At 37.2% G+C, this 10,980-nt stretch overlaps 1 protein-coding gene across 3 annotated transcripts in view; it reads right to left on the reverse strand.

The window, feature by feature from the left end:
• Psme4 (proteasome activator subunit 4) overlaps positions 1-10,980 on the reverse strand; it is a 113,032-nt gene that overhangs the window by 27,859 nt on the left and 74,193 nt on the right. For all 3 annotated transcript variants that reach the window (XM_031342036.1, XM_031342035.1, XM_031342037.1), the window contains 8 exons: positions 9,924-10,077; positions 9,308-9,377; positions 7,643-7,768; positions 6,987-7,139; positions 4,698-4,802; positions 4,157-4,248; positions 2,447-2,578; positions 1,863-2,071 (listed from right to left, as the gene is read on the reverse strand). In XM_031342036.1, the coding sequence (XP_031197896.1) occupies positions 1,863-2,071; positions 2,447-2,578; positions 4,157-4,248; positions 4,698-4,802; positions 6,987-7,139; positions 7,643-7,768; positions 9,308-9,377; positions 9,924-10,077 (1,041 nt within the window). The remainder of the gene's footprint in view (positions 1-1,862; positions 2,072-2,446; positions 2,579-4,156; positions 4,249-4,697; positions 4,803-6,986; positions 7,140-7,642; positions 7,769-9,307; positions 9,378-9,923; positions 10,078-10,980) is intronic.

Here is a 10,980-nt window from a genome sequence, read left to right on the forward strand (position 1 = left end):
GGAGGAGGGCGAGGAGGATCAAACCAAACCAAAACCAAGAAACAATAACAACAAAACCAACATTTGGAAGATAGCGGAGGGGAAGGAAAAGTGAAGAAGAGAGAACATATATTCACAGCAGAAAATATTTGTTATTTACTTAATAATGTAATTATAACAAGAACATAAAAACAACTATAAATCGAAATCAACAAAATACATGATTTAAAAAAATGGAGAAAAAACAGGTATGACAGCACACTTAGGTGACAGAGGCAGAGGATCTCTATGAGTGCAAAACTATACTTGATTCCAGGATAGCCAGAACCACATAGAGAAACACTGTCTCAAACGGAAAGAAAATTCTTTCTCCAAAGAAAGTAGACAAATGACCAATTAAGCACATAAAAAGATGGTAAACATCATTTGTCATCAGGTAAACACAAGTCAAATTACAACTTTTCAAACCCATTAGGATAAGTGGGAAAAAGGAGGAAGACTCTATACAGAAAACAAAGAGCATAGAGCAGACAAGGATAGGGGATGACATTTCAGAGCAAGACTGTAAAACAGGTGGCCACTGAGAAAAGTAATAGTTGGGCACACCTCACAAGTAAGCATGGGAGTTATATTCTTAGGTATATTCACAAAAAAATTGAAAGCAGGACCCTAATAGATACTTTAGTATATTAGTGGTCAACTCAGGCATAGTAGTAAATACAGCACTTCAGAGGCTGATAAAATTAGCCTGATCTACAAGCAAAGTTCCAAGCTAGTCAGTGCTATATAGGTGAGACGTTGCCTAAACAACAACACTTATTAATGATTAGAGTGGCATTTTTCAAAATAGAAAAAAGGTGGTAAAATTCCAAATGCCAACCAAGAGATGGATAAACAAAGAAACTGCAGTAAAAATGAATTTATTTATGGTTCAACAAGTGGTGGCTTCACCTGGCCCACTGGGAGAGGCACTATTAGGAGGTGCGGCCACTCCGGGAGGGGTGGGCTTTGAGGTTTCAGCAGCTCAAGACCTAGTGTCTTGCTCTCTTCCTGCTGCCTCCAGGATATAGATGTAGAACTCTCCTCTTCCAGCATCATATCTGCCTGCATGCTGCCATGTTTCCACCATAATGATAATGGACTAAAGCTCTGAATCTGTAAACCACCCCCAATTAAATGTTTTCTTTGAGTAGCTGTAGTCAGTAAAAGCTCTAACTAAAACAACCGATTAATCATAAAATACTTTGCCAAAAGAACCAATATGATCCAATTTGACTGAGATGAACCACCTATAATACATGTTAGAGACAGAAGTAAAGGGATGGCTATCAGGAGTGAGGCACAGTGAAGAAAACACTAAGAGTTACTGTGAAATGAGTGCAAACTTTCAGCTTGCCATGAAGAAAATTCTAGAAATGGATGATTGTGGACTTATAGTCTTTAAACTGAACACTCAAAAGTGGTAGAAATTGCCTGGTGTGGTAGTGCATGCTTTAATCCCAACAAGTAATAGCAAGAACATATAAACAACTACAAATGAAAATCAACAAAATATGATTTAAAAAATATGGAGAAAAATGTAGCATGGTAGTATACTTGAGAGGCAGAGGTAGAGGCAGGTGTATCTTTGGGAGTTCAAGGCCAGCCTATTCTACACAGTGAATTCCAGGACAGCCACAGCTACCTGGTGAGACAGTATCTCAAAACTTAAACAAACAAACAAACACACAAACAATCCAAATCCAAACAAGTTAACAGAAAAGATTAAAATTAGAAAACACACACTGTTTTATCATAAGAAAAAGAGTGTGTGTGTGTGTATGTTGGGAAAACTACCCAAATGAACTAAAAAGAGCTCTGTTTTCAAGTGATTTTCTACTCACTGGTTTTTAAGAGTTTAATGCCCTGAGTTCGTTCATCTTCTTCACCAATGCCATTTTCTTCCATGACATGGTTCTGAATTTCTTCATCCACATCTGTGAGCGGTTTCAGTTTTTCTAGGACTCGAGCAGTAAACTCGGGGATACAAGGAGATGTTGTTGGAGCAGTATTTGGCAAAGAAACATCTATCATGAATATGTAGGTCAGCACACTGTTAAATAAAATATAGAAGAGTAGGGAGTTTGACATGAAAATTAAAACAAATTCAAAAGTTACAGCTCAGCCAAACCAAATTTTCAAAAGATAATTCCCAGGGAGGGTCTCTGATTGCTCCCAGTGTAAGATATGCCATATAATTCTGAGGGGCAACCCTGTATGTAGTATGATGGGTGCTCATTGGTGGCTTCTGAGTACAGTGATCATAATTCATAGTTAGTGTCTTGTTTTCCAGAACATAATAATGATCAAAACATGAGGAAGACAACACCACTCTCACTAGGAACATGACTAGTAAGTATGTACTGTTAGTATTAAAACTTACTACAAAGACTCAAGACATAAAACCAAAAGGAGAAACTATACATACCTCCCTATTCTTTCTCTGACATTTTTGTAAACCTGGGTGAGTTTCGGTTCCAAGTACTTTAGAAGTCTGTGCAATAGTTCAGGGACTCTCCATTCTTGCTGGGCAAGGCCACCTTGTAGCACATAGAGTCGGCTACAATTAAAAGGACAGAGACGTAGTATTACACACGGCCTTTCTATGCCTATATTACATTTCAACCTTTTCCTGCTTTCTCTTAGATGATCACAAACAGCTTCTTCTCACTAAATATACCATCCACAATTCAAAATTTTAACATCTTGAAGATTGCCTTCCACACCCCCTTTTCTATTTTTTTTTATATTTTTTACTTACTTTTTATATTTACTACATTAAAAATGTTTAAATATATTTTTACCAGTACTATATTTACTATTATTAAGTTTTAAAAAAGAATATCCATTGACCATTCTTTTAAACATTTATTTATTTAGTATGCAAGGATGTAGGGTTGGGGGCACACACATGCCATAGTATGAGGGTGGAGGTCAGAAAACAAATCTGTTTTCTTTTTCATCCATGAGAGTTCCAAAAACCAAACTTAGGTTATCAGGCTTGGCACCAGCTCAGCCATCTCACTAGCCCCATTATATGCCTTCTTTTGTATGTGTGTGAGGGTGTGTCAGTCTATGTAGGTCTCCTTTTATCATTTGGTCACCATGTGGGTTCCAAGAATTGCACTCAAGTTGTCAGGTTTATAGGCAAAAATCTATATCACTAAACTATCTCACCAGCACCTGACCTAAAGTTTTGAGAATAATAATTTAAGTGTTCTAACTAATGGACACTCCTTTATTATAATTTTTGTTTTTTTCATTTTTCAAGACAGGGTTTCTCTGTGTAGCCCTGGCTGTCCTGGAACTCACACTGTAGACCAGGCTGGCCTTGAACTCAGAAATCCGCCTGCCTCTGCCTCTCAAGTGCTGGGATTAAAGGCGTGCACCATCATTGCCCGGTTTTAATTATAATTTAAAAAAAATATTTATTGTATTTATATGAGTACACTTTGCTGTCTTTAGACATACCAGAAGAGGGCCACCATGTAGTTGCTGGGACCTCTGGAAGAGCAGTCAGTGCTCTTACCGGCTGAGCCATCTCTCCAGCTCCCCTTAACTCTAATTGTTAATGCCTCTTGCTTCCCTCCCTCTACCTTCACCAACTCTGCCAAATAAACTCCCCTTTATATTTGCCTTGTTTTGTGGTGTTACAGAGCATATTACGTTAGGCCAGCACTTGGCCACTAAACTATAGTCCATCCCCTCTTCTTTGTGTTTTTGGTAAAAGAAAATATGAAAAATAAGATTATGACAAAGAAGTCAGTATATTCCCTCAAGAGCTGTGGCAGCTCAGAAGGCTGGGTGACTTACATTGGAGCTGGTACACTGCTTACAAAAAGAAAACACCACAGCCTCCAAAAGAAATTCATCATTTAATTTAGCACTTGGATAATTCTTTTCCTGTCTTTCTTTTGTTTTGATTTTGTTTTGGGACCTGCTCATGCTGAATAATCCTGCTTGGCCTGGAATTTGGTGTATAGCCCAGGCTGGCCTAAAACTCATTATTCTCCTCTCTAATCCGCCCTATTGCAAGAATTACAGGTGTGTACCACCATGCCTAGTAACTCATTTCCATTTATTCACTAGTTAATATAAAGTCTTTGATGTTAAGCATTCAGGTTTTCTTTTTACTTACCATGCATCTACAAAGGACCCGCCTTCACCACTCAACGGTGACTCCAAGAGCAGCTCAAAAAGCCAATGAAGCTTCCGGGGATCTCTGCTTTCCTGTGTTGAAGATATAAAGTAATAAATTAGGCAAAAGACATAGTTCTGTAACTCAATCAGACCCAGTTATATTACAAGTAAGTATGCAAAAGGCAAGCCAAAATAAAACTGACTCAAATACAAATTTAGTTATCATTACTTGTATTAAAAGGGAAAAAACTTAGCAAAATGGACAAGTTAAACAAAGGCACATGAGCAATGGGCACACTTGATATTAACAACACGTACAACTATAATATGGTTTTTAATATGTGTAAACATTTCCCAAATTTTCTGAATGGGAACCAGAGCTACACTCAAAGGCTGCCAGGAAGGCTGCAAAGCGCCATCTTCAATTATGTACCTCCCCCCAAAAAAGCATAAGCAAATTGTCAAGATCAAAGAGGACACAAGATCTGGACCATTTTGAAAGCAGTGTCACCAGGGGAACAAGCAGAAAGTGTGCTCACACAGGATGTGGCTATGCAGGTTCCCCAGTCATTGTACGTCTCCACTGTCATGTTGGACAGTGCTGTTCTCAGCAGCGGGCACAGGAGCTCCCAAAGCTTCTCCACCTTATCAAAGTAAAACACAGAAACGTTAGTGGCGTCCATCAATCTGAAAAGAGCTCCTCCTAGAAATAGTTACACACAAACAGGACAGGACTCCATAGACCAACCAAGTGAGGGAGCTTACTATATTATAATTCATATAATATAGTATATACAAAGTATATGTAATACAATTTATTTCTCAGAATATCATTCAAAAAAGAGGGAAAACTTTGTGTGCTTCCTTATAAAATATTTCCTATACAAGAAAAGTTCTTTTTTAAAAAACTAAAGCTATCACACTGGGCAAAAGGGAATCTTTAAATTTTTCATGCATATTCAGGTCACTGTTGAACCCAAGATGGAAGCACTGGTGTTCTGATATGAAACAGGAATTCACTTTAGGCAAGATCTTCAGTTCAAATTAGGATAATCAAGGACTGAACATATTTGTGGCTTCAAAACTTCAATAAGCACACAAATCACCCTGTGACCTTAAAAAGGCAGACTTTGGTTCATTTCAAGGGGAAACTGAGACGGTCCTTTTCTAACAACTTCATACTTAGAGCTAATTCAACAGCAGCTCCACTAACAGGAATGACAAGGGTGTGTCAGTTGTGTATAAGCCTCCATATGAGAAAAACATGTTTTCTGGGTTTTGTTCTTCTTAAGATTTTTATTTATTTTAAAGCTGGGTGTGTGGTAGTACACATCTTTAATCCTAGCACTCAGGAGGCAGAGTCCAGTAGATCTCTGTGAGTTTAGACCCAGCTTGGTATACCAGGTCATCCATCGCTACATAGTAAGACCTTGTCTCAAAACAAACAAAAACAAAAAGATTTTGTTTATTTTTTAATACTATGTACAGGTATATGGAATTACATTGTATACAGATCCCAGAATAGGACACTGGGCACTGAACTGGGTATTTGAACAGTGTACACAGTAACTACTAAGAGCCATCGTTCTAGGGTTTTGGGGTTTTTATTTTTATTTAAACCTGATTGATATATCTTGACTTCTTTCCATGAACTGAATGTTACCCATAAACAATGAAAAACTGTTGTTTCTGTTGAGGCCTGCTCCTTTCGGCATAGCAGTAGGCATTTTGATTCAGTCTCCATTTTGGTCAAGTAAAATTAAGTTCAGGTTCTCAGACTCTACTTCCCAGGAGGAATTAATTATTCACAGCTGATATTAAAAATATTAATAAGCCAAAAAGTTATGTCTGAATCATTTGTACCCTTTTATCTCTATATTCTGACACTCCCCTGTTCACTATCTGTCTACCACCCTTTTTCCTCACTCAGGACCATAAAGGACCATACATTGTCTAGTTAGTCAAAAACGCCACTTCACCACTTGCCTTTGAACTTTAAAACCTGTTTTTTCCTAATAAAAAGCGTGCCCTGGCACCATACTGGTGCCACAATTAGGTTTTTTCTTCTTGTGGTCTTAGACATTCAGTATTACGGTATCCATTCAATAAACTGCTCTTGATTAACTGACATTGGTGCATATATGCTTTGTGTGACAATTCCCAGACACCAACAATTTTCATTTCATTTCATTTCATTTCTTTCTTTCTTTTAAATAAACAAAAACAAAAGAGTATCTCCTATACCCCCGGCTAACCTCAAACTTGCTATATAAAAGAGGATGACTTTCAACTTCTGGTCTTCTTGCTCTTCACCTCCAGAATGCTCGAAATTTAAGCCCATGTCACTAAGTATTAAGACCTAACTAACAGCCGGGCAGTGGTGGCGCACGCCTTTAATCCCAGCACTTGGGAGGCAGAGGTAAGCAGATTTCTGAGTTCGAGGCCAGCCTGGTCTACAAAGTGAGTTCCAGGACAGCCAGGACTACACAGAGAAACCCTGTCTCGGGGGGGAAAAAAAAAAAAAAAAAAAAGACCTAACTAACAGAGGGCTTTGTACATGCTAAATAAACAGTCTACCAACTAAACCATATCACCAAGCTCCATTTTTGGGACATTTTATGGAGTTGAACCTGTCATATTTCAAGAATCAATATCAAATGTGATGTGGATTGCTACCTTTTTATCTTTTCTTCAGACAAGGTGTCATGTAGCCCAGGCCGGCCCTGCCACTGCCTCCCGAGTCCTGGTATTACTTACGTGTTCTGGATAAATGATCAACAAAAACCCAAAACAAGCAAACAAAACCCGCCAGTTATTGATCACATCACCTTCTCAAACGTCCAATGCTTAGAACCTCTGATTAAACCAGCTATAATTTCTGCAACACATCTCTGGGTACTTTCATGAGAATCAGCAACCAAGCGTTCTAAATGGGGCTTTAGAACAGGCAGAAAAGCATCATCAAAATTTCTAAATATACCCTATCAAAAAAAAAAAAAGACAAAGTTAATTCAGTATTATATATTTTTTAAAGATTTATTGATTCATTTTATGTATGGGTAGCTGTCTTCAAATATACCAGAAGCGAGCATCAGATCCCATTACAGCTTGTTGTGACCCATTATGTGATTGCTGGGAACTGAACTCAGGACTTCTGGGAGAGAAGCCAGTGCTCTTAACAACTGACCCATCTCACCAGCCCCCAGCATTATCTTTACAATATTTAAATTTACAATTTATTCTCCCCATTAGAATTTAACTTCTGTAACAAATTGATATTAAAATGCATTTTTTGTTTCTACTGCTAATACCATGAATAATTTAAAAGGTTACCTTAAACAAAAAGTAAGCCACAGCAATATGAACTATGTAATTTCAGTACCACTTTAGATTAGGGCAGACAAGAGGTAAATTCAAATTTACTTATAAGCCCACAAATTGGTAATCACTAAATTTTATGAAAAGGGTATACAAGCATAATTACCTTAAAGAGGCAGAAACGCCGCGGACTAAACTTATCTCTTCCTTTTCTGTCTTCTAAAGATAGAAATGTGATTAACTGCTCAACAAACTTAGGATCAGAAAAACGATCATATATAATCTGTTCCGCCTATAAAGAAAAAAAAAAACCAATGTTCAAGGTTTAAAAACCTACTTAAGAGCACAAGACTTATAACTATAGATTTGTTCTGGAGAATTTTCTATACCCATAGAAACTATAGTAATTTCTAGAATGAAAATAGTAAATGCAACTAGATGCAAAAATAAAATGCAACTCTAAAAATATTTAAGTTTTCCCTTTACTTCCCCAGACTTGGATGTCATTTTTCATAATATGAATTAAGACCAAAAAATGTTCTGCTTGGTAATGCGGGCTAACACTTTTGTGCCAGCTGTGCAATTTATAAAAACCTTCCAACTACAAACCAAATTCTAACAAACCATTTCCATCTTCGTATAGCACCAACCTTTAAAGAAAGGTTGGTGAGAATCAGGAAATTTAAACATCAACCTGAAGAAAACTTAGCTCTCCCCAGTGGTTAATTAATTTATTCACTTTACATCCCAATCAAAGCCCTCCCTCCTGCAACACCCCCACCCCTTTCTGGGTACCACCCACCCTGGCACATCAAGTCACTGCAGGACTAGGCACAACATCTCCCACTGAGGCTGGATAAGGCAGCCCAGTTAGGGAAAAGGATTCACAGGTAGGCAACAGAGTCAGAGAGTCCCTGCTCCAGTTGTTGGGGGATATCTGCTACATGTGTGCAGGTCTAGCCAATGTACGCTCTTTGGTTGGTGGTTTAGTCTCTGAGAGTCCCCAAGGGTCCAGGTTAGCCAACTTGTAAGTCGTCTTGTAGAGTCCCAACCCAACTTGGCTTTTTAAAGTGAATTAACTTTCACAATGATAATGAAGTATATTTAATGAAGACATTTTTGTTTTATTTTTGTGGTTTTGTTTTTTCCTTTCCTTCCTTTTGCTTAGTTGATTATGGACAGTCTTGTTCTACAGTCCAGACTGGCCTTGAATTCATACCAGTCCTCCTTAAAAGCCTTGAGTGCAGATGTTACATTCGCTCTTAAGTCATTCTCTACCATACCCAACTTAACTAAAGTATTTGTCTTTAAAATCTAGACATCTGCACTGGGGAGATGGTTCAGTGGTCAAGAATGGCAGTGTTCTTCCTGAAGGCCTGAATTTGTTCCCATCACCCAATGTAGATAGCTCTCAGTAACTCCTGCTCAAAGGAGAACTAACACCTCTTGGCCCCCACCTTCACCCAGGTGCACACACCTATACACAGATACACATAATTAAAAACAATAAAAATAAATATTAAAAAATTAACACCTATTTCTCAAGAAGCCATGATTTATACACAATGGAAACCTAAATTGTTCATTATGTTTGCTCAAGAGCCTTGTAACACCCAGAACTAACACAAGCAGCCAGCAGTGCTGTACAGAGCAGTACTCAGTGGGATGTTGAGTTCAGTAGTAACTTAAAGGCAACCTTGGAAATGTTTATGTGGTATCAATTAGCACCTGAGTGATGGAACCATAGTAACATTTAAAAAAGGACTTGACTAAGATAGAGCTAAATCAGCACTCAAGATCCAATGAAAATCACAATGGAATGAATGCTTACCTCTGTCATATCCTCCCTGCTTCTGCCAAGTTTAGGCTGCTCTTCTGCGCCAGCATAAACAACCATATTCCTACACAGTAAGAGTTTTATTTATAACATGAACAGAAGAAAATGATACAGCTTCAATGGTAAATGTCAGGAGGCATTTTTAACAACTTCTGAGTAGAATGAAGTGCAGTGTATATATATATATATATATATATATATATATATATATATATATATATATATATATGAGTAGATTACAACAGTCTCTGCTTTAAAGTCTACAGATCTGCATGCCTTGGTAACAAATTACAGGACTCAACAGCAAGAGGAAAGTGCATCTGGTTTAGATAAACAGTGTGTTATTATTAATACATAGGAATACAATTTAGAGCAGCTGTTAGAAGCCTCCCTACCCATATAGCATGGCATTAACAAAAACTCAGAATTGTAGTGTAACAACTGGGAAGAAATGAAACACAGCATTGGCAGAAGCACAAGAAAACTAGGAAGAAAGAAGGAAATGCCTTTAAAAGTGACTCTGAACTTAGAAATTGGATCTAACAAAATAAAGTTCACCAAAAAAGAAAAAAATGTTTAATGATAAGGTGGGAGGTGAACTGTGACTTACTTTGGCCAGTTGTAGTATCCCCAGTGAGTTTTTTCAACAAAGCAACTTGACTCCCATTCTTTTTTTGTTCTTGGTATATTTTTGCTATCATAATGCAACCAATGGTTATCAGGTCTATCACCAGCAAGAATTTTGGTAGGTTTAGGACATCCACCTAAAGAAAACGTATTCAGACTTAATAATTTGAAAACAATAACTCAGTACCTATTGTAGACTTTCAATATACAACCCTACTACCTTAGCTATCTCTCTAGCTCTACCTGCAACACTTAAGAAGAAATCACTAATTAATACTGTCTTTAAAAAAGAGCACATATTATTGTCTAGATGACTCACTAGGTAAAGGTACTCGTTAACAAGCCCAGTAGCCTGAGTTCAACTCTCTGACCCACATGGGTAAGAGAAAAAAACTGACTCCCACCGTTGTACTTTGACCTCTACACAAATGTGATGGCATATGTGCACCCACATGCAAAAATACAAAAACAAAAAAAAAAACTGGCATGAGTAAGGTCCTAGACCTTAGCCCTGAGAAAAGGTTGAGTGGGAGGGGTGGAGTCTGAGGATGGGCATGGGGTTTATGTTGAACTGTTGAGGGAAAGATGGGATGGATAGATTTGGGATTGATAACTGTTAGGAGAATATGATGTACTAAATTAAAAAGGGTTTGTTAAAACATTTGGTTCTGAATTAATTTCAAGCTTACAAAGCTCAAGGAATGTTTTTACATTATTCTCCACTTACAGTCCTCATATTTTTATACAGTACTCTCTATATATTTTAACATATTCTTTTTCCCTACACACACAGTTATTGCAATCATTTTATGGGAAATTGCTCTCATAATGTCTCTACACCCCATAGTACAGAATACAAATGTATTTCCTAAGAGTGTTATTTTATATATCAATACACAGTTCTCAAAAAAAATCATTTTAAATTAACACTGATTCTATATCATTAATTTTATCAACATATCTTATTAAAATTTTAGTTATTTATCCACATGCATGTCCTTTATATCAAAAGAAAAATTCTTTTTTTTTTTTTTTTTTTT

The sequence above is a fragment of the Mastomys coucha genome, unplaced genomic scaffold (assembly GCF_008632895.1).
Source record: "Mastomys coucha isolate ucsf_1 unplaced genomic scaffold, UCSF_Mcou_1 pScaffold22, whole genome shotgun sequence".
In the NCBI taxonomy this organism is placed as follows: Eukaryota; Metazoa; Chordata; class Mammalia; order Rodentia; family Muridae; genus Mastomys; species Mastomys coucha.